Source organism: Protopterus annectens, chromosome 8.part1, assembly GCF_019279795.1.
Source record: "Protopterus annectens isolate FY-2018-M chromosome 8.part1, PAN1.0, whole genome shotgun sequence".
Classification (NCBI taxonomy): domain Eukaryota; kingdom Metazoa; phylum Chordata; order Ceratodontiformes; family Protopteridae; genus Protopterus; species Protopterus annectens.
Window position 1 is genome coordinate 96,476,002 of NC_056742.1, and position 24,959 is coordinate 96,500,960.

The 24,959-nt window shown below is 42.4% G+C and overlaps 1 protein-coding gene across 2 annotated transcripts in view; it reads right to left on the bottom strand.

Moving 5' to 3' along the window:
* The window catches only part of CTU2 (cytosolic thiouridylase subunit 2), a 753,975-nt gene that overhangs the window by 41,189 nt on the left and 687,827 nt on the right, over positions 1-24,959 (bottom strand). For both annotated transcript variants that reach the window (XM_044081705.1, XM_044081704.1), the window contains exon 14: positions 5,144-5,202. In XM_044081705.1, coding sequence (XP_043937640.1) covers positions 5,144-5,202 — 59 coding nt within the window. The remainder of the gene's footprint in view (positions 1-5,143; positions 5,203-24,959) is intronic.

A 24,959-nucleotide genomic window follows, 5' to 3' on the forward strand; every position in this document is an offset into this window, starting at 1 on the left:
GCCAAAACTACTGATGAAGGCAGGTCTAGACCTCCCGCTCAGATCCACGCTTTGGGGGTGGAATTGGATCCGAACTGTCCAGGGCTGAGGCTCTGAGAAGAAGGGACAGATCATACAAAATCGGAGTTGAGCCTATCCCCTTAGACCCGATGAAGACACTTCAGCTCCAAGACACATTCTGATCCAATGGTACTGGAGCAGAACTAGCCAAGGATATAATCAGAGTGGAAGAAGATGCTTTCCTGGGATCCAACACTGGACCTCTGAGGGATCTCGAATCCTGCGGCTCCATAATCATAGGATGGATCAGAGAAGGAGAGGAAACAGCTTTAGAAAATGTTGGTCTACTCACAGATCCAGTAGGGGATGGAGTTGATAAGACCTCCCCATCTGGATCTGAAGTCTGAGAAACTTCTGCATCATCCTATCCACGTCTGCTTCTGATAAGCTCTTGAAGGGATGTAGATGAGGAAGCAGAAGGAGGCCATGAGTGCTTCTTTGGGGGTCTGAAGCAACCATGAAGGTGGGGCTAGGTGATTTTACATCTGCAGTTTTTACAGTTAGTTACAGTTTAGTTAGTTTTACACAGGGACTGTTTTGCTTCCAAATAATCTTTAATTAACCTTCTGTGCATTGGTTTAGATTTCAGATTGGCAGAATTATCTAGCAACAAATTAACCTTTATAATCCCATGATCACTGCACATCAATGATGTTAAAACTTGACTTGAAGTATCAGTAATTTCTTTAGGAACACAAACAATGACTAGTATGTTCCATCCCCTGGTATTTTTTTTTTTACAATCTGAAGGATATGTTGTTCCTGATTATACAATGTGAATAATTTCCTTACCAACGTTGTTGAATCAATATTATTCCAGCCTGTTTCTGGCAAATTTAAGTCTCCAGCTAATATTCTTCCCTGCTGTGTGTCATGCAAGAAATGTATGAATTCCTCTAGGTCATCTGCACTTGACTTTGGTGGTCTATACACTCCAACAATTGTTATATGCTCCTGGGTTGTCTTTACTGTCACAGTTACACAGTCTGTAGTATTGGTGTTATCACGGAACATGTAATAATCACGTCTCATAAATATTTTTAATCCCTTTCATAACACCTCAACCTGATTTTTTTTGTTAGAATCTCTGTTCTCTGTTACACTAAAAACGTTTAAATCCTGAAAGAACTGGTTTCCAGTCATTGTTCTTTAACCATGTTTCACAAACAATAACAGCATCAATCTTGTAGGAACACAGCAAATTTTCCAATAAAAAATGTATTATTAATGCTTCTAGCAACAACCATCAGAATATGCATCAAATGTTGCTATCTATGAACTATTAAATTTTTGACCTGGCAAAAACCCTGCCTAATGTTTGTCAAATATTGCAAAATATCTGCTGCAAAAATTCTCTTCCTTGATGTTGACAAATGCACAATATCATGTCTGAACATGTGTACCCAAAACTAGGCTTGGATGCTCTATACATTTCCATTTTTTAAAACAGGACATTTTTCCATGTAGGTATTTACCCAAAAAATATTTTCATTCACAGTGACCCGACTATTCTTTCTAAAGGTGATTTGTGAAAAATACGTCCTAACACCAGTCGGTTCCATACCAACAGTTAGAGAAGCCTTCTGGATGACATCATGTGTACTGACATGAATAAAAACGGATGCATACTTCCTTATATTAAGGTATTCCAAGGCTTGTCTCACATCTTCTACTTTTGCTCCTGGCAAGCATAACACTATTCAATGTTCATTATCCTCTCTGCAAATATAAACATTAGTTCCTCTAACAATTCAATCTCTAGTTACAAGAATATCTTTGCTGACCAGCTCTGAAATATCATCAGCTTCTAATACTGTAATATCTGCTGTATCAATTGTTATAAAGGACAGATCTTCATCATCATTAGTCTTATTAATCCCACTGTTTCCGTTGTGTATTAAATTCTTATCCAGCTGGCATTGTAAATCCACAGTTTGAGCCATGTAGTCAACATCTGTCTTTCTATTCTTTTTTCTTACAGTAATGTTCATCCATACTTCCATGTTCAGTTCTGATTTCCACCTTTAAACCTGCCCATTGCCTCTTTTTTGTACCTTCCCTTTCGTAGACTGAAGGTTTTTAGATAGAAAAATAATATCATTCCCTGTAACTTGTGTGTTACATAACAAAGCAGTGTCCTTTTTGGGTCTATATTAGAACATCAAAGTTTCAGAACTTTGAATGTTCTAATATCGAACCCTATTCAGCGAACGCTGAAAATAGCGAAGCTGCAGAAAACTGAATTTTTTCCCAGGAAAGAATTTGGTTGTTCGTTTCTGTCGCTTCGCTATTTTCAACACTGTGGTGGAATGTTACGGGTCGGGTTCAGGTAAGTGTGTGATTGTGTGGACGTGAGGGTTAGGGCAGGTTAGGTGAGTTAGGGTTAGGGCACGGGTCAGGTAAGTGCGCGATTGTGTGGACATGAGGGTTAGGGCGGGGTAGGTGAGTTAGGGTTAGGGCGCGGGTGAGGTAAGTGTGCGATAGTGACAGACCTTAGGGTTAGGGTTTGGGTTAAGGTAAGTGGACAGTTAGTGGTGTATGTACAGTTTAGTGTAGAGTTAGATGTAAGATTTTAGGTGTATGTGTGTGGATTGCTGTTTGTTTGGTGTGCTTGTGTTGTGTGCATGTGTTTCGGAAGAGCGAATATTTCCCTAGGAAAAAATTTGCTGTTCTTAATGTTCAATGTTGTCAGCTTCTGCTGAACTGGGTTCGATATTAGAACATTCGAAGTTCTGAAACTTTGTTCTAATATAGATCCGTCTTTTTTAGTATGTATTCTCTTTACTTTGCAGACATTAAATCGGTTTCTTTTTCCTCCTTGTTATTTATTGTGAACTTCTTCCTTTCCTCCTTTTTTTGTTTCCTTCTAAACAAACCGGATCCCCAGATTGTTGAATACTTGCATCCAGAATTTCAAAGTTGTCAGGGGAATCATCTTGTTTCACAGGGGTTGGATGATCTTTGCAGACAATCATTTCCTAAATGTGTTCTATTTGTTCTTTGCTTAACATTATTTATCTCATCAGTCCAGTCATTAATATATGAAACAACAGTTTTCCAAGCCATGCCAATTGCACAAGTGCAATCATCATCAAGTCCAGATTTACTTCTGACAATGGTAAGCAAATCATCTAACTTTAGACACAAGGAACTGAGCCCCAGTGTTAACAGCTGTTACCTTTAAATATGCTTAGCATGTATTACACTGTACAAGATATTTGTGCATTAGCAAATCATTAACTGCATACTCATTTAAGGAATCCATATTCAGCTTCAAATGAATAAAATACTGTAAAAGAAAAGAAAATAATCAAAATCAGTAACCACAGAATTCAAAGTGAAATTAAATGAACTTCTATGAAAAAAAAAGTAAATCACACAAGCAATATACAACTAACTACTAAAATAAGTACAGTAAAGTTGTTCTGACCATACAAGTTCTGCAAACAAGTCAAAAGCTGCAATTATTTTACTTCACTATCGCTCGCAGTCACACTTATTTTTTAACAGTAAAGATCAACAAATCACAACCCAATGTAAGATTGTTTAAATATGCTCAGGATTTTCTTCTCAGAAGTCTGTCTGAATTTATAGCTGTCTATGCCCCTTGGGGTAGCTAGAGCTTGCCTCTCTAAAACCTATCCCTTTCTAACAGCCAACAGTGAAATTAAAGGTAAAGCAACAACATATGAATCTAAGTAAATCTTGTTAACAAGCTACCCCTTCCTACCTACAAACAGTGAAAAACAGTGATAAACTATAAATTCAAATAAAACTTCTCTTACTAGTCAACTCCACAGTAAATCACAAACCAAGGCAGAATACTTTAGATATGCTCAGGGTAACATAAAGCAGAAAGAACAGACTCACCCTAACACCAGCGAGAGAAACTTAGAGAGAGGATAGATTACTAGAGAAGAAAACAGAAAATATCAATAAAAATGTTGTAACTCACAAGACCAATAATAGCTCAAGAGTCTGGAAACCGGCATCTGTTCTCAAAGGCAGCAAACTAGATCTGAGGCTTTGGGGATGCATTAGAGCATTATGGGTACACAGAGGAGCTTGAGGGCTGGATCCTAAGTCTGGAATAAGTAGCCGAGTCTGATCCAAGCCTATACGTTGAGGAAGATTGAAAAGGACAACATCAGATCTTCTTTTTTGCCCATACACCCCCGCAGCCCTGAACTTATATATACATATATGAGCTCTGAGATGGCCATACCTCAGAGGAAAAGGGTATATTCAGAGAACTGGAAATCTCAGACGTACTGTATGCAAGTCCAGATTTTTGGCAGTTCAGTCTCCACATTACAGGACTCACTCATGGAAGTCCCAGTGTTTTAAATGATTACCTGTTTGTTGAATAAAATCAACCTTCCTGGAGTCCATTATCTCTTTTGTGGGATTTCCTATCGATATTACTTATTATCGTTATTATTATTATTATTATGAGACAAAGAATCACAAATAATTTTGTAAACCAAATCAAACGAAACAATGAATTGATAAAATATTATAAAATACAATACACTTCTATGTAAAAGGTGACTAAGGCAAATGAAAAAAAAAAAAAAAAGTATGACAGAGGATTTTCCTATTTGTCCTACTTGTACAGTAGGCAGTCCCAGTGTGGACAAATATTTCCTGTACGAAGAAGCCACCTGATGGTGGAAAATTCTGACTTCGGTGACTTGCAAAATGATATACACTTCAGCAATATGTGGGTAGTCCTGAGTACAAAGGGTCTAAAAGGATTTATGATTAGTAAAAAGTTCATTATTAAAAAATATTCTAAAAATGCCAAAATTAAACATGCACCTCAAGACATTTTAAAACAATGTACTCATAACCTTTGTTGTTAAAAATAATCTTAAGTTCTGTTTGCCATGCATGACTAACTGGAATTTATTCAAAAAGTTTTCAGGAATTTCCTTATTTATTTTCAACCCAGTAAGAAAGTCTTACTGTAAGTACTAACAGACAGCAGCAAATTAACACTAAAGAAAAACAAATGGTCTAATTTACCACCAGACTACTATATAGCTTAGCTTAGTTTTTAGTAGAATTATTACAGTCTCACCTCCGTATTCGATGGTCTGCCTCTAACACAACATACTGAGGTAGTTGGGTTGGTGTAACCTGAAAGACAGTGATAAGGACCATCAGTAATAATCTTCACTGTCATTCACAACAGGATTTATTGTACCATACTTACAGCATTAGGCTTTTCATGTTTAACTCGTCATCCACATTAAAATATGTCCGTAACAAATTTAATGTGTCATACTCATGAAATAACAGTTGCAAGAGTACTCATAATACCAAATGATCTTTGAAATGGCTCCCGGAGCAAATGCAGAATGTACTGTTTTCAATTTGTACCTTTTTACACAGCTCTTCTAAAAATATGACAGCTCTTCTGAAAATATGGAGTCTTCACACTTGCAGGGGCATTTCCTTTTTAAATCATATATGCAATCCCAGTTGCTAAGGTTACAGAATATGCACACCTCAAAAGACCCCAGTTACTGATGCCAACACAGACCCAGTTCTGCCCGCAAGAAAAAACACCATATTGCAAAATAAGAAAACAGATAACTTTGTTAAAACAGACATTTCTACTGCAGTCTGTATATATAAAGCAGGAATCAGTATAAATACCAACAATGGGCCACAGAAAAAGGGTGAAGTAAACAAAATACAAGCTCACACATTTTTGGCACTTTACTCCGCAGGGTTTATAGAGAGGATGTAACACCAGTTAATACTCAAGCTGTACTTTTAACACCCCAAAAGTGGTGAGAATTGCTGAAAAGGCAGCATGGCTTCAAGACCATCAAGCAGCATCCTCACAAAGGCCTCCTTACTCCTGCAGTTCAACTTCAGATCATAGTACATGGTGAAGATATGCAATGATGATCAGTGACCACCTTGTCACAACTGTCCACTGTGGACACAGTCCTGAAACAAACACTAAAAGCAGCTGTCCCCCACCCCCACCTGCGTGGCTTGCCCTTAAGTAGCATCGGCCAAGGACAACTTAACTTTTTGGTGGAAACAATGAAACAGTGTGAAAGCCACCTGGGGAATGCCTATGTGGTCATCTGAGCCATGCTAACAGCAAAATGTCCAAATTAAGGAACTGCTTCAAGAAAGGGAGGAGTGGGGGGGTCTCCAGGCTGGGGACAAAGACATATAACAATAAAACTACCAGCAAAGTGTCCAAGACCAGTAGCACATCTGAGAAGAAATGAGGGGTGATCTATGTCCGGTTTACAAGGCATCTGCAAACCCCACACTTATGAACCTCTTACACATTCGTAAGTCAAACAGTACCAGAAATATAAGGTCTAGGGACCCGAACTTTGTCTGTGACTTAAATAGAACATGCTGGAGAGACAGATATATACCCAAGAGACTGCCCCTCCTATGGAACAGGCTTCCCATCCATGTGAAGCTGAGTTATTCTATTACCCAGTTTAAGAACAACCTAGACCAGTGGATGGGGAATATAAAATCTAGACTGGGCCTGCACCCATGCCCCTTATGGACAGAAGTAGCTTATAAATGCCTGGGTCTCAATGTCCTGTTTGGTTACAGGACATCATTATTCTTTAGGGAAAACTTGGCTAGGCTTAGAAAGGCCCCATGGGTCATTAGCCTAGTAAAAATCTATGAATCTATAAGATTCTCTAGTCCACTGCAAGGCTTATGCATACACAGAATCAAGGGCCTAAATGAGACTGATGCATGGTGTCAAAGCCATGGTCTCAAGCTAAATGCAAAAAAATGCGTAGTAATCCCCTTTGGAAAAAACAGAGTACCCGCAAACTACAACATAGGAGGTAATCCCCTGAAATCTGAAGAAGAAATAAGGGATCTGGGGACCCAAGTAGATAGCCAGCTTTCCTTTGATAACCATGTTGCCAAAGTGGTTAGAAAATCCTTCTATGTGACCCATCTGATCATGAAAGGGTTCGCATCAAGATCTAAGGATGTAATGGTGCCCCTCTACTCTTCCCTCATCAGACCCATTATTGAGTACAATGCACCAATTGGAATGTACCTGGCTAGACATCTCCAGCAGCTGGAGAGACCACAGAGGTACCTGACCAAGAGAATTACTGGCCTCAAACAATTGCCCTATGCAGCACGATTGAAAAAGCTAAGACTGTTCTTTGTTGCATACCGCTTTCTCAGAGGCGATCTCTGTCTAACGTACAGAGCCATGTCCAACCCAGAATTGTTGAACATGCTCCTTCTTAGCAAAACCAAATCTACTCAAGCTACATGCTCTAGGGATATAAACCTCAACACAACAATGAATAGAACATGCTGGAGGGATAGATTCCCTTCACAGAGACTTCCCTTACAATGGAACAGGGTCCCAATCTACATAAGACAGAGCCCCTCACTATCACTCTTCAAGAGGAACCTTGATGAGTGGATGGGTAACAGAAAGTTCACATCGGGGATCACACCAACAGCACTACTAGATAGGGGCCAAGGGTACTAGCTGCTAGTACAAGGGGGTCTAGGGAACTACTAAAGGGGCAGTGAATACCGCACAATGTGGCTGGGCTAATATATGCCTTCGGGCAGATAGCTCAGTACCAACCTATGAACCTATAAGATGTGGCTTTTCAATATGTTATCCAAAGCCCATCTATTTTAAATGCAGATATTTCAAGTCAAGGCAATCTTAGGGGACATGTATCCTACCGGGGTATCCTAAGAGCAGTCAAAACTGCTACTGGACCTGCTAAGGAATTTAACTGGAGGACTTGAAGGGGAGAAATGTGATGTGATATTTGTCATACATACTTTTTCTTTCTGCAGAAAAACATTTTCTCCTATCAAGACAGGGAAGGAGGGAGTATATACTGTGGCCTTCAGTACAAAAAGGGTGCTACTTCTTCTATGGAAGTCTACAGTGATCTGCAGTCTATGGTCAGCCAACAGGACTTCATTCCAAAAGAAAATGTTAAAACTGGCCTGATGTAGCTCTTGATCAAGAAAAACTGCTTTAGGTTGTGATATACAGGTACATGCCAGTGGGCACAGTCTGCTATATCAAAGGTGCAACAGCCTGTGCAAAACCCTACATTTGAAGTCATGCGAAGGACCCTTCCACTGACATGCAATCAAGTGAAAGGCTTGCTTTACAAGTGAAATGTGGAAATAAGACAGATTGAATAAACAGCTATTGGATGAGGGACTAGGCCATTGAAACCTCCTGTTTTCCACACTTGATCAACAGCAAAATAGTAGGGGTTTTTGAGACAAATGTTAAGTCAAGAAGACTACCTGGGGTGACTGGTCCAAATGGTCAGCCTTCTTGAACACCAAAGTCCCTAAATCAGGGTCCTTTGAAGTTGTAAAACTGGCATCTCTAATTGCAGGTTATACAGAAAGAATAAACCAAGATTCTGCAGATGCTTCATACAAGTTCCTAGCTGTTTCTTGGGGAATAGATCACAGGCCAATCTAAGATAAAAAATGAATAATTTGAAGACCTCCCTTATGGAAGGGTCCTCAGCAAAGGAAGCGGAGGAAAAAGGAGAATCCACTATTCTTAACAATTTCCAAAAAAAGACCAACACTTTGCAGAGAAGCCCCAAATTAGAAAATAACAGCCTTCCCTCATGCCGTACTCTCTGCATCCACTTCTGCTCCCCTCCTGTGGGTCAGAAAAAGGGAGCAGTCGAAGTCACATGCTCAACCAGCACCAGAACAGGCGGAGGGCTGGTGAGTAATGGGATGGCACATAACACATGCAACACTGCACCTCAACAAGCAAATGGAGGGAATGAGTGTCAGTATCAATGTTAACTGTTGCACAACACTCTTATTCATGGTGTCAACAATCCCCCTATCACATCCAAAAGCAGAAGCTGGGAAGACTGAGGTCCCAAATGCAGGCACAGAAAAAAGTACAGTTTTGTACCTACCATAAATGTAGATGTTCGAGGATTCCATTGCTGCAGTCCTTACTATTGGGTATAGTCCGCATCCAGTCGGCCCGAATACCAGAGTATAAGGCTGACGTCGGTCATGGCGCATTAGACTGACGTCAGTACGTCAGGGTACTAATGCGCATGACCGGCGTCATATCCTCAGTCTTTTCTTGCCCCAGATGTCAGAAGACCCTAAAAAGACAAGGCCCAAAATACCTGCACCAAAACATGAACAATATATACAAAAATATAAGCAGGCAAACTCACCTACACTACCACCCCTAAACACAGAGGGGAAGGAGGGAGGGTAAATTGGACTGCAGCAATGGAATCCTCGAACATCTACATTTATGGTAGGTACAAAACTGTACTATGTTCTTCGTCTTCCATTGCTGCAGTCCTTACTATTGGGTAGAATCCCAAAGCAGAGGTAAGGGAGGCTGGCAAATCATAAAGAAGCAGGAGCTGACAACATGCCTTGCAAAACAGCTGTGGCAAAACCAGCCCTAGACTTAGAGTAGATAGGAAGGTGATAATGCTTAGAGAAAGTATGCACTGAACTCCAAGTAGCTGCTTCCAAAATATCCTTAGTTGCCACCCCATAGAAATGCTGTTGAAGTGGCAGTAGCCCTAGTGGAATGAGGCCTAATCCCAGCTGGAACCTCCTTGCCATGATGGGAATAACAAAATGCAATGCAAAAGCCAATCCACCTAGAAATAGTTTGTTTTGACACAGGCTTGCCCTGAACTCAAAGCAAAAGAAACAAACAACTGCTGAGACTGCCTAAAATCCTTAGTCCTGCTTAAGTAATAACGCAATTGCCTGTGTACATCTAAAGTATGCAAAATCTTTTCCCTTTATTTTGGGGGTCTGCATAAAAGTAGGCAAATGAATAGTCTGGTTTAAAGCCACACTAGAAACCACCTTAGGCATAAAGGAAGGATTAGTACGTAATGATACCCTATCCTTATGGAAAATCAAAAAGGGCTCGACTGCCATAAGGGCCTGCAACTCAGACACCCTTCTTGCAGAAGTAATAGCCAACAAAAAAGCAGTCTTCCATGACAAATATTTCAATTCAGCAGTAGCCGCAGGCTCAAAAGGTTGTAGAGTAAGTTTTTCCAACACAAAATTGAGATCCCAAGCAGGAGTAGGAGCTCTACGTGGGGGTCTTATATTCTTTGCCCCTCTAAGAAACTGCTTGAACAAAGGATGCGAAAACAAAGGTGGGTCACAATCATAGTGAGCTGAAATTGCTGCAGCATGAATCTTAATAGAAGAGAAGGACAACCCTTTGTCCAATAACTCGGTAAGATATTGAAGAGCCACACTCAAATTAGGCTCAGAAACCTCCAAATTCTTTGCTGTACTCCAAAATAAAAATCTCTTCCATTTTGCTGCGTACACTCTCCTTGTACTAGGTCGTCTAGCTTCCATAATCACATTTAAAACTTGTTGAGGAAGTTGAGACCTGCTGTGTTTCAACACAGAATATGCCAGGCTGTTAGATGAAGAGAGTGAAGCTTGACATTGAGCAGATGACCGTCCTGCTGAGATAACAGATGAGGAAGCAGAGGTAAAGGCCATGGAGGCTTCTTTACCAGACTCCGTAGTAGTGGGTACCAGTGTTGCCGAGGCCAATCTGGAGCTATCAAAATCATCCTTGGCCTGTCTTGTCTGACCTTTAATAGTACCTTTGGAAGAAGAGGCAGAGGTGGAAAGGCATACACATGAAGATTTTCCCAACTGAAAGACAGAGCATCCACTTTCCAAGCTGTGCGATGAAACCCCTTTGTGCAATACTGTGGCAGCTGGTGGTTTAGTGGAGAAGCGAACAGATCTATGTCTGGAGTTCCCCATGACACTGTCAATGTCTGAAATACATGAAGATCCAGTTTCCACTCGTGGGGATCCATGATTTGTCTGCTTAACATATCTGCTAAGGAGTTCTGTGCTCCTGGCAGAAACCTTGCCTGAAGAGTTAGTTGCAAGCTTAGCGCAGTCTCCCATAAAATCATTGCTTGCCTGCATAGAGGATAAGAATGTGTTCCCCCTTGCTTGTTGATGTACCACATGACAGTTGTGTTGTCTGTTAGAATCAACACCTGTCCTGGAAGAAGTAACTCCTTGAAAGCCAGTAAAGCGAACTGGACTGCTAACATCTCCTTCATATTGATATGTAGATGCTGTAGTCTGGCAGGCCACTTGTCTTGTATCCACTTTCCATTTAGATGAGCTCCCCAAGCAATGTCCGAGGCATCTGTCGTTAAAATCTGACTCGCCTCTGGCCGGGTCACAGAGAGTCCCTTGTTTAGGTGACATTCCTGAGCCCACCACAAAAATTCTCTTTGAAGGCAAGGTATTATGGGAATGACAGTGTCTAAATCCTGGCAGTGCTGTGTCCATACATTTTTGAGATACCATTGTAACTTCCTCATATGCAGTTTGGCATTGGGAAGCACCAGAATACAAGATGCCATGAACCCTAATGCTTGAAGGACTGTCCCTGCAGTCAGCACGGACTGATGAGATAGTTGATGGAAGTAAAGTGATAGACTCATTTGTTTGTCCGGGGTTAAAAAGGCCATCTGGGCTGCTGTATTCAGTCTCACACCCAGAAAGCACATGTCTTGAGAGGGTACTAGACTGGACTTTATTTCGTTCACAGAATACCCTAGGCATCTTAGCACTGCTATAACATATTCCAGATGCTGTAGAAGGTCTTCCTTTTCTTGAGCCAGAATCAGGCAGTCGTCTAAGTAAGGATAGATTTGAATTCCTTGTAGCCTGAAGTAAGCTATCACTGGAGCCAGAACCTTTGTGAATACTCTGGGCAGTAGATAAGCCAAAGGGCAATGCAGAGAACTGATAATGAGAATCTCCAGCTCGAAACCGCAGATACTTCCTGCAACTTAGCCTGATAGGCACATGAAGGTAAGCTTCCTTGAGATCTAAAGTTACCATCCAGTGATCTTTGCCCAGCAGAGGTAAAAGCTGTTGTAACGTCAACATCTTGAACTTGGGAATGTCCAGATAAGTGTTGAGGAGAGATAAATCCAAAATTGGTCTCCACGTGTTCCCCTTCTTTGGTACTAGGAACATGCGGGAATAAAATCCTAGGCCCCTTTCTGATACAGGGACTGGCTGAATGGCCCCCATTTGGAGTAACTGAGAAACTTGCTTGTGAGCCTCTTTTCTTTGTGGAGGAGGAACGTCTGGCATGCCTTTGAAAGGGGGCATTGTATGGAAATAAAACCTGTAGCCGTGGTGAATAATGTCCAACACCCATCTGTCTTGAGTAATTAAATCCCAATTTTCTTTGAAAAGAGACAGTCGTCCTCCCAAAGGAGCTGCCAGACGAGAATCTACTGGCAGCTGAAAAGGCAGGTCATTGGGTCTGCTTACGAAAGGACTGACCCCTGCCCTCACCAGAAGTCTGAGCAGGTGAACTCCCTGTTCTAGACCTAAAAGAACCTTGAGCCCTGCCCCTACCACGTCTAGACCTACCCCTAGACTGGGAGTCATAAGCAGGATATGTCCACCCCTTAGCAGGCCAATTTCTACTAAACTTCGGTGGCTGTACCTGCAAAAAATCCTTAACAGTTTGCATAGACTTAGCTTTGTCCTCCATTTTCTTTAAAACTGCTTCCACAGGCGAACCAAACAACACATCAGACTGTAAAGGTGCATCCAAAATCCTAGTCTTAACATGCTCAGCCAAATTCTGATCCCTCAACCAGGCATGCCTGCGAAGAACAGAACTAGTGGCAGCCACCCTCGAGGAGGCTTGCACAGCATCAAAGCCACATTGCAAAGAATGCTTGCCCACTTGTTCAGACACATAAACCAAATCCAGCAACTCTTTACACTCAATACCTTCCGCCAAAGCATCCACCTTAGACTTCAATTGAGAAAGGAGATAATTTTGATATTTCAGCATGTGAAACTGACAATTCAATGCTCTCATGGCTAGAGTGGAAGAAGTATACAGTTTCTTACCCCACCTATCCAGAGCCCTCGCCTCTTTGTCAGTGGGAACAGGATTTCTAACCACAGAGGCTTTAACACCTTTAGGCCCCTGAGAAACAGTTTCTGGGTCCGCCCTAGGACTCTTAAACAAATACTTATGAGCTTCGGGCACCCTATAGTACCTATCAGGTTTAACAGGAGCAGGAGGCAAAGAATCAGGGTTCAGGGAAGCCTCTGCAAAAACATCTTCCACCACAGTCAACACAGGAGGTATAGCTAAGGGCCTATGCTGGGGTAAAAACAAGAATTCCCTAAGCCTCTTCCTGGAATCAGAGTAATCCTGGCCTTCCCATTTAAAGTGCTCCCTCATGGAATGCAGAGTCTCTGAAAATGAAAAATCCTCAGGAGGAGAAGCCGAAGGAGTGGCATCATCCACATCAGAATCAGAATAAGGAGGATACTCCTGTAAATCATCCGCAGAAGACTCAGAAGCCTCTGAACCCTGTTCAAAACTGGCAAACTCCGGTTCCACCCTAGGCCTCTTATCAGGAGGGCCCATAGAACCTCTAATCATAGTAATCAAATCTTCTGCCATTTTAAGCATATGTTTCTTAGGTACAGAACCCGAAAAGCTAGGAGAAGCCCCCACTGAAGCTGAAATTGGCCTACCCCTAAAAGAAGCTTTAGCAACAGAAGGAGAGGCTCTAACTACTGTGGGAAAAGAGGGAAGAATAGGTACCTGAGAAGCCCCCTCAGCCTGGCCTGCCTCCTGAGATGGGACATCCTGTAACAGTAAAGTTTCTGCCGGAGACTCCACAGAAACTCCTGGCAAAACCTCTGGCTCCACTGAGCCTCCTAAAGAACCGACGTCCGGGACTGCCGGTTCTTCAACCCTAGGCTTCGCTGTTTTGTCCTTGCGCTTCTTGGACGAAGCGGGCGTCGGAGCATCCGACGGCATTTTATAATTGCAACGTTTCCCAAACACTAACCTGGCACAGTCTAACCTCCTCTTAATAGTGCGTTTGTTAAACCTAGCACAAGAGCGGCAACCAACAACGTCGTGCTCAGGCCCTAAACAAGGTATACACAAAGTATGGAAATCCTTATGCGGTATCTGTTTCCCACAAGAAATACAGTTATTCACTTTTTCTGACATCCGGTTGAATACTGAGGCAAGAAAAAACCAAAATGTTCCCCAACGGGGTACTTAGCCAACTCTGATTCGGTCTGAAACTCCGGTTTCGGAAATATCTCAGAACGCCAACCTGCACTCGCAAAACTGCTTCTGCATCGGACCACGCGGCAAAAAAGACTGAGGATATGACGCCGGTCATGCGCATTAGTACCCTGACGTACTGACGTCAGTCTAATGCGCCATGACCGACGTCAGCCTTATACTCTGGTATTCGGGCCGACTGGATGCGGACTATACCCAATAGTAAGGACTGCAGCAATGGAAGACGAAGAACATCCTATGAGGACTAAATCAACCCTTACCAAAAAATGCCCAAATACACTGAGGACGGTGTCAAAATTCTGAGCCCAAGTTCAGACCATAAAACATGCCCTGGGAACTTGAGATGCTACCTTTTTTTCCATGGCAGTAGAGCTTTCATTACCCTAACAGAATAAAAAGAGGCAATGGCAAAAACCTGATCCTCAATCCTTACAAAATGTGCTAAGCAGATGCCTTTCACTTGACCCTGAACATATATGAAAAAACTGGATGACTTCAACTACAGAATGGTGCTTTGGATAAGACAGTAAAACTGCATCAAAGCAGCAATGAAATTATCAGGGAAGCCAAACCTACAAGCCTTAGATCTTTGCTGTATGTCTCTTACCTTCTGCCTTTGCGCTCTCGCCTGTGATTCCTTGACAAGTTCTCGGACTTCTTTCCACTGGGACACTGCACTACCATCAGGTGCTGGATGTTTATGAATGCTCCCTATTTGATGTATGTGACTAATAACTGTGAATACTGTAAGTAAGAAAACTAAAGTGAGACTGCTACAGTAATTACAGCGAATCTCAAAACTTGCTGTAAAGCTCTTCAACCACTCAAGAAGCAGTGGGGACCGAATATCCCCACACCCCCAACTACTTTTAAAAAAAGTAACTATGAGGACTACTTAGTGTATTTTCCCCAGAACTGCACTTTCAATTCTGCTGCAGTGCATGGAATTTTAAAAGACACTATTTATGAATGCCTCAAGCTCATCTGTTTAATAAGAGCAGCATATATTAAAGGCTTTAATGTTGGCAGACCTAATGTGTATTCAACGTCACACTAGAAGTATACAGGAAATTTTAAAAAAAAGTAATCCCCTGCTGCACTGCCTGAACCCCCCCCCCCCTTAAACCACTGGTTTCTTGACCTCACAGATGTCAAGAATACTGACTTCATGATGAGAATATCACTGTTATCCAGACTACCTAGGCTCAACCAAAGATCCGGGCGATTATGAAGCTGACCACAGAAAATGTAAGTAAATGTCTGATGCTGACTCTTGCATCTTACGAAAGGGATGTGGCCCAATCCGCTGCTACACTCAACTTTCATGGTGAGGTGAAAGTACAGTGTGCAGCATACTGGTTAAAGACTTGTTTGCCTCTACCAAACTGTGACATGCAGTGGCCTTCCAGGGGACATGTACAGAATCATGCACAGTGTAGTGGATAAAAAGGTACAATAAGCCATTGCACAAACCAGGACTTACATCAGCCACCAGAAGACGGGGATTTAGGTCATTAACTAGAAACCTATGATGACTGACTAGGTGATGGTCTCTCAAGATCATCTCTCGAACAAAGTGGAAAGAAAGGGTCAAGTGATCGTGGGACAACTAATGGCTAATATGCAGCAGGCACACACACACACACACACACACACATATATATATATATATATATATATATATATATACATACATACACACACACACACACACACACACACACACACACACACACACACACACACACACACACACACGCACACACACAAAAAGTAGTTTTGTACCTACCATAAATGTAGATGTCCGATAGGTATGCATCTGCAGTCCTTACATATGGGTTGTCCTGCCTCAGGCAGCCCTTCAGTCGGCCGGATTCCAAAGTCTGGGTCCGGCCGCTGATGTCGCCTTTTCCCCGGCCAGAGCCTGGGGTATAAAAGCGTCAGCCGACGCCATCTTCCTCAGTTTTTCTTGCCCCAGATGCCAGGTGCCCTCTAAAGAAGGCTAAATTTTGGAGAAATTAATAAATTCCAATCATGCACAGCAATAAAAAACAAATACACCATAAAAGATAACCCCAGCTAGCTAAAGTGAGGGATAGGTACCCAAAGGATACCACAGAGGGGTAGGGGGGAGGGAAAACCTGACTGCAGATGCATACCTATCGGACATCTACATTTATGGTAGGTACAAAACTGTACTATGTCCTTCAAGGATGCATCTGCAGTCCTTCCATATGGGTAGAATACCATAGCCAAGCTGGGGGTGGTAGGACCTAAGAAAAGGATGGTGTAGCTAACATGCCCTGCAGGACTGCAGTAGCAAAGCCTTCTCTGGCTCTGGAATATAAAGGCAAGTTGTAATGCTTGGAAAATGTATGCACAGAGCTCCATGTAGCAGCTTCTAAAATGTCCTTTGTAGCCACCCCTCTTAAGAAGGCTGTGGAGGTGGCTGTTGCTCTGGTGGAATGAGGTCTGATGTTAGCTGGCACAGCTTTTCCATGAAAAGAGTAACAGAATCGAATGCAATTTCCTATCCATTTTGAAATTGTTTGTTTGGAAATTGCTTTTCCTTGTACACCAGCAGCATATGCTACAAACAGTTGGTCAGTTTTTCTGGAAGTCTTAGTTCTGTCCAAGTAGTAGCGCAACTGTCTGTGAATGTCTAGGGTATGCAGAAGTTTCTCTCCTTTATTTTGTGGATTTGGAAAGAAAGTAGGCAGGTGGATAGCTTGGTTCAGTGAGACCCTGGATACCACCTTTGGCATGAATGAAGGGTTGGTTCTCAAAGAGACTCTGTCCTGATGGAAAATGAGAAATGGTTGTACTGCCATGAGGGCCTGTAACTCAGATACTCTTCTTGCTGAGGTTATGGCCAGAAGGAAGGCAGTCTTCCAAGACAGGAATTGTAGTTCTGAAGATGCTGCTGGTTCAAAGGGAGGTAGAGTTAATTTTTCCAACATGAAGTTAAGGTCCCATGTAGGCACTGGTCGGTTCCTTGGAGGGTTGATGTTTTTTGTCCCTCTTAGAAACTGCCTTAGCAGAGGATGAGAAAATACAGGTGGATCAGTGTTGTACTCTGCTGAAATAGCTGAAGCATGAATTTTTATGGATGAATAAGAAAGGCCATTATGGAGCATTTCAGCCAAGTATTCAAGGATATGCGGAATGTTCATCACTGTCGGATCCTGACCCTTTGCGGTGCTCCAGGTTCGAAATCTTTTCCATCTTGCTGAATATGCCTTTCTTGTGGAAGGCCGCAGAGCTTCCATGATGATATCCTTTACCCTCTTGGATAGTTTATCCTGGCGAGGAGTCAAGGTATTTTCCAGGCTGTCAGCTGCAAGGTTTTTAGGCTGGAGTGCAGAGTTTTGTAATTGTGCTGTGTCAGAAGAAGTGGCCATTGTGGTAGAGGCCACGGTTTTGTGCGTGACATGCTCTTTAACAGTGGGTACCAGTGTTGTCTTGGCCAGTCCGGAGCTATCAGAATCACTTTTGGTTGCTCTGTCCTGATCTTCAGTAAGACCTTGGTCATTAACGGGAGAGGTGGGAATGCATACACTGTTAGAGCATTCCAGCTGAAAGACAGGGCGTCCACTTTCCATGCTTGAGGATGGTATGTCCTTGTGCAGAATTTCTTCAGTTGATGGTTGTGGGGGGAGGCAAAAAGATCTATGTCCGGCCTTCCCCATGATTGTGCTATCTGAAGAAAAATGTCTGGATGCAACATCCATTCGTGTGGATCCATGGTGTTTCTGCTTAGGCTGTCCGCCAGTACATTGTCCTTTCCTGGTACAAACTGGAAATGCAGCTCTATATTGAGTTTTAGGAAAAGTTCCCAAAGATTCATTGCCAGCCTGCAAAGAGGGTAGGAATGGGTACCTCCTTGCTTGTTTATGTACCACATAACTGTGGTATTGTCTGTCTTTATTAGCAGGTGGCCTTGATGCAGGAAATGTTCGAAGGCCTCGATTGAATGTATCACTGCCAGCATTTCCTTTTGGTTGATGTGCATGCGCAATTCCTTTTGTGTCCATTGCCCTTGAATACATCTGCCCTTCATGTGCACTCCCCATCCATGGTCTGAGGCGTCCGTTGTAATGGTTTGGCTGATATGTGGCTTGCTGAAAGGCAGACCCATGTTTGACTGGCTTGCTTGTGCCCACCACAGAAATTCCTTTTGAAGGCATGGAATGAGGGGGATCAAAGTTTCTAGGCTGTGACTGTGTTGAGACCATAGACTCCTTAGGTACCATTCTAGTTTCCTCATATGCAGCCTTGCTTGTGGAATCAGAAGAATGCAAGATGCCATGAAACCCAGGGCCTGCAGGATTTTCCTTGCAGTCAGCTGGGTTTGTGTTGTCAGACTTCTGAAATAATCCGGTAATTGTTCTTGTTTTTCTTCTGTGAGAAAAGCCATTTGGGTGTTTGTATCCAGCTTTGCACCCAGACAAATTATTCGTTGGGATGGAACAAGTCTTGATTTCTGAATGTTGACTGTGTATCCCAAGGCCTGTAGTAGGCAGATGGCATAGTTCAAGTGTTTTACCAATGTTTGTTGGCTGTCCGCTTGTATAAGGCAGTCGTCCAGGTATGGGTATATTTGAATCCCCTGAAGTCTGCAATGTGCAATTACTGATGCCAGGCATTTTGTGAATACTCTGGGCGCAGTAGATAAGCCAAAGGGCAAAGCTGAGAATTGATAATGCTCTGAACCTGCAAGAAATCTGAGGTGTCTTCTGCAACTTTGTCTGATAGGGACATGCAGGTATGCCTCCTTGAGGTCTAGAGTTACCAGCCAGGACCCCTTGCCCAGCATGGGAAGGAGTTGCTGTAAGGTCAGCATTTTGAATTTTGGCACGATGATATGCGGACAAGTCCAGAATAGGCCTCCATTGCTTTTCTTTTCTTGGAACAAGGAATAGTCTGGAATAAAATCCTTGGCCTTGTTCTGTGTAACAAACCTTTTCTATTGCCTTCATTTGTAGTAGTTTGGAAATTTGCTTGAAAGCCTCTGTCCTTTGATTTGGTGGCAGGTTTGGCATGCCTTGTCTTTTTGGTAATGTATAAAAATGGAATCTGTATCCTTTGTCTATTATTTGCAGTATCCATTTGTCCTTTGTAATACTGTGCCAATTTTCTGAGAATAAAGATAGCTTTCCGCCCAAAGGTGCTTCCAATTGAGCCCTGGTTGGCGGAGTCAAAGTCAAGTTATTGAGTTTGTCCTTGCGCAGTAGTTGTAGGTCCTGCACTACCTCTCTGGTTAGGAGGCTGCCATTGACGTCCTCTGTAGGAGCCTCGAGCTTGCCCTCTACCTCTGGCACGCCTGTTTTTGCCTCTTTGAAATCTGTCTGTGTCTGGAAAGGACCAATTCTTAGAAGGCCAATTTCTGCTGAATCTTGGTGGTTGGACCTGGAGAAAATATTTGACTGTTTGTACTGATTTAGCCTTTTCCTCAAATTTCTTTAAGACCTCTTGAGCCGTGGAACCAAATAACTTTTGTTTTTCCAGTGGTGCATCCAGAAGCTTTGCTTTAACATGATCTGGCAGTGTTTGTTCCTTCAGCCAATCATGTTTACGTATGACTGCACCTGTCATTGCTGACCTACATGAAGCTTCCAATGCATCATAACCACACTGTAAGAAATGGTTGCTAACCTGCTGAGAGTTATGCACCAGATCCTGAAGTGCCTTGCGGTCTAGGGGTTCAGGCGAGGATAGTTTTTTATGCAATTCATCTAACAGATACTCTTGATACTGTATATGGAATTGACAATTTAATGCTCTCATAGAAAGAGTGGAAGAAGTATACACTTTTTTACCCCATCTCTCTAAAGCCCTGGATTCCCTTTCAGAAGGAAGTGGATTCTTGGCAGTGGTGGTTGTAACCCCTTTAGGGCCCTGGGAAATAGTTTCTGGGTCAGCAGAGTGGCCCTTGTAAATGTATAGATGTGAGTCCGGGACCCTGTAGTACCTGTCAGGTTTGACAGGAGCCGGAGGAAGGGAGTCAGGGGAAATACTAGACTCAGAGTACACACTTCTATAACATTCAAATCAGGAGGAATAGCCAAAGGTCTATGCTGAGGCAAATGTAAAAAAGTCCTTAACCTCTTCCTGGAATCAGAGAATTCCTGACCTTGCCATTTGAAATGCTCTCTCATGGAGTGAAGGGTCTCCCCAAAGGAAAACTCTTCAGGGGGGGAGGCCGAGGGAATAGATTCCTCTGCATCAGAATCCTCGTAGGCTGGAAGGGCCTCCTCCTGGTAGTCTGAAAGGGCAGAGTCATCTGAGGCCTCATCAGAAGACTGGGGATCTGTCTGCTCAACCCTGGGCCTTTTGCCTGGAGGTGGTTGAGAGCCCCTGTCTGGATGTGGCTGAGAGCCCCTGATTAAGGAAATAAGGTCTTCAGCCAAACTTAAAATCTGTGAACCGGTAGTGGATCCCTGAGGAATAACCTTGGGAGGGAGAGATTTTGGCTGTTTAGCAGCTTTAGCCCGTGTAAAGGCCTTAATGGACATGGATACAGGAGGCCTGGCTGCCCCACGTGCTGGAGTAGTTTTATCAACAGAAATGGTGTTGGATATTTCCTGAGCACCGGTTTCAGACAGAAATTCTATGACCGACCCAGTGATGACCTCCGGTACCGAAGTTACCGGTTGTGCGGTATCGTCGGTCGGAAGCGGTAGAGATTCGGCTACAGTAGAGACCGAGACACTCGCGGTAGGCCTAGGCGTGGAGTCGGCCGAAACCGCGGACCGCGTGTGTTGGTCCTTATCCTTTCATTTTTTGGGGAAATGAGATGTCGGAAGCTCCGACGGCATGATATAACAGAAATTTTCCCCAAAAAATTCCTCTGCAAACTCTGCCCGACGCCTAAGAGTGCGTTTATTGAAAGAAGCACAGGCTGAACAGGCCGAGACGTCGTGGTCTGGGCCTAGGCAGGGTAAGCAGTAAGAGTGGAAATCCTTATGAGGTATTTGTTTCCCACAAGATAAACAATTATTAACTTTAACCGTTTGATCTGACATCGGCTGAGGCAAGAAAGAGTCCCCAATGGGGTACTTAGCTTTTTTGAAGACTTCGGTAGCTGAAATCACAAGAGCTGGCCGACCAGCACTTGCGAACTGCTTCTGCTCGCGGCAAGAAAGACTGAGGAAGATGGCGTCGGCTGACGCTTTTATACCCCAGGCGCTCTGACGTCGGGGAAAAGGGCGACATCAGCCGATGCCGGACCCAGACTTTGGAATCCGGCTGACCGAAGGGCTGCCTGAGGCAGGACAACCCATATGTAAGGACTGCAGATGCATCCTTGAAGGACATCAGTGCTGCATTGCATACTGAATTACTCCTCCTCTAGGAAAGCTGTCCAGTTTTCCTTGAGCTCAGATAACCATTTCTGACTTAACCTCTTCACCTTCTCTCTTCCTATCCTCAACTGTATATCTCCTTCCTAATTTTTCCCCCTATTTACCAATGAAACCATTTCTACTTTAATTTTTGTGCACATCTTTATCCTCCTCCTCGTTTTTCTTTCTTTATCCTTTGCTGACTGGGTTAGTTTCACTAGGTTAGTGGCCACTTTTCAGGGGACATCCGAGATGGCATTTATACTATGGGCACTTATCTGAACTGGTGAAGGCCACTGATACCAATGACCACACATACAACAGCCTGACAGGTGTGAGACCAGCATGTGGACTGGTGGCAAGACAGTCTGTTTTATGTTCATATGCCTACTTATGTACCCTAACGCCCAATGGCCTATGTTATACATTGAAAGTATGTCTCTATGGAAGGTTTTGACTTTGGTACCCCAGACAGGATGTCTAGGTTATTTAACTAGATAACCAAACCGTTTGGAATACTGCAATAGTGATCTCAGAAAGGAGACCATTCCCTACTCTTTTCAAAATGTGCCAAGGGATCTTTTAAATCCAACTTAGCTACCATCATTTCCTGTTGCTTTTAACCTTACCATTTACCTTGTTGTTTTTATACCTTGTATTACCCACTTTCCCTGCTCTACTCTTCCTCATCCCTGTCTATGAATACTTTTGAGCACAGTATTTTACTGATTCTGTTGCAAGACCTGTTCCACTTGCACCTTTGTCTGTCTATGCCTCTCTTTTAAGACTGAGATTTCTTACAAGTCCAGTTAGTTATAATGCTACTGGGAGGGTTGGCATAATGGTTAAAGTGTTTATCTCACTAAAGCAAGGTACAGGGTTTGATCTTCACTTCTGGGAAACTGGCTTATAATGACCCAGAAGGGTAGCCTAGTACTAACTTATGAAACCATGATGCTATCCTTTTTGGTTACTTAGTATAGGCATGACATTATTGACGTTTTAATCTGCTGTCTTATTATCTGATATGTTTTACTGTTTGATTTAGGTGAAGTGTATTCTTTATCAAATTTTTAATTATTCTGCCAGCCACAACATTTAATAAATGTATGTTACTTAGGCTTGAAATCTCTACTGTGTTACAATTTACTGAAATATGCCACTGTATAAAGTAGTGACTTGTGCTACAATGTGTGTCTCTGGCCTTGGTCATAGGTGAAAATGGTCCTTAAGCCAGTTGTTCATTCAAGCGGTTACACAGTCTTGCCATCACTTTACCTACTTATAGAAATAGTCTCATTCTAAAAACCAAAAAAAGCTCTACTTCTATCAATTTTAACAACTTCCATTCAGCCATACTAACTTCAATCCACCTTTGCCACTATCCTTTTCCTGTTCAGATTTGTAAACTAGTTCTATTAAAACAAAGTCAGGTATTTCTTTTCTTTCAGTGTAACTATTCACCAATATAACAAGCATTAATGACCCCCTACCCCAAAATTAAAACACCAGACTGAGGCAGTATTAGTTGCCAAAAGGAAAGGGAGAATGCATTTACTAATCACAACTTATGGCATCATTATGCATGATATGTTAAAGGTGGTACCACTGTACTTTTATCTGTATTCCCCATCTAGATGTGAAAAACAGCTTGCATGTTTTCAGAAAATATTAACTTTTATCCCACTGAAAAAGTGCACTGGCTACCTTTAAATAAAACTAAACCGGCACTCTTCTATTAAAGTAAGCCTGTTTGGGAGGCGATTTCCTATAATTTCAAACTTTATTTTTCACTGGACTGCTTGTCATTGTACCTTTACATTTTTACACTTACCGCAACAAAGAATGCTCAGAACTTTCAAGATTAAGTGCTTGCAGCTGTAGACAGCTCAACTACATGTAAAAGTAGTCAGCAATGAGAAAAAAAAAACAGCGAACAACTTGCAAGTTTATGAATGAATCTTTGTAAGTTTCACTCAGATCAGACTGTACAGCCTAACTGCCTTCAACTGTAGACTTCTTGTCTCTCACCAAGAACATCTGCTGATGAAAAAAAAGCTCATATTTGTGAAGATGCAAGAAGCTTAGTAGTTTTCCAGGGCTTTCATTATTATAAGTAGTTATGTACTTACCATAACTTGATATCTATGTTATCCTATTTCATTATTCCTCACGACTGGATTTTGGATCCAATGTTGGACTGATCTGGCACTTTACAGACTTAGATTCAAGGCTCAAACTCCTCCCTCTCCCATCATCCCTTTCTACACTCTACTCCTGAGATCGAGTTTGCTGTTGGAAAGCTAAAGAATACCCAAAGATATAACTATACATCTACACTGACACAATAATGCCAGACATATACCAAGGGGCAGAAAGTCAACAGCCCGAGACTTCAGCCTTTTCAGAACCTCCAGAACATGGAATGGGGAAAGTGGGCAGGAAGTGAGGAATAATGAAAATAAGACAACACAGATACCAAGTTATGTTAGTACATAATTACTGATTTGATGTCCATTTCATTATTCCTCACGACTGTGTCAGACTCCCCTGCTACGACCGAATTCTGGGTGGCCCTAAGGAATGTGCCTGAGCACCATGGAGCCAAAGGATGTTCTGTTTCTGGAGACCATATCCAGCTTATAATGAACCACAAAGGTGTGAGGAGTAGACCAAGTGGCTGCAGCACAAATGTCATAAATGGACATCCTAGCAGAGAAGTTCTGACATGGTAGCAACTGACCAGACAGAAGGAGCCTTAGGCGGACGAGGCAACTCCAAATTCTTAAGAGAGTAAATAGTGGAAATGAAATTAGAAATCCATATAGAAATAGTCACTTTAGACACTGTTTGGCCATGCCTGTTCGAGGAGAAGGCTACACACAACTGGTCAGATTTTCGAAACGGTTTAGTCCCATGCAAATAAAATCTCAACTGCCAATGCACATCCAGAGTACGGAGGAGATATTCAACCTTATTAGAGTGATTAGGAAAAAAGACGGGTAACTGAATATTCTGGTTGATATTACTTTCAATGGCTACCTTGGGCATGAAAGAAAGATCACTTTGGAAAACCACATTGTCCTTATGAAATATAATACATGGTGGTTTGGAAGACAAAACCTGTAATTCACAGACTCTCTTAGCCAAAGTTATGGCCACCAGAAAGGCAATCTTCCAAGATAGAAATTTAAGATCACATGAATGAGCTGGCTCAAAAGGACTTTTGAGTGACAGCCTGCAACATTAACATCAGTTCCCAAGGAGGGGCAGGGTCTTTGACAGGAGGCCGGAGAAGAAAGATGCTTTTCAAGAAGGCCTTACATAATCTAGTGGAAAAGGTAGGTTTCTTATTGATATGAAAATTAGAAATGGCAGCTATTTGTAGC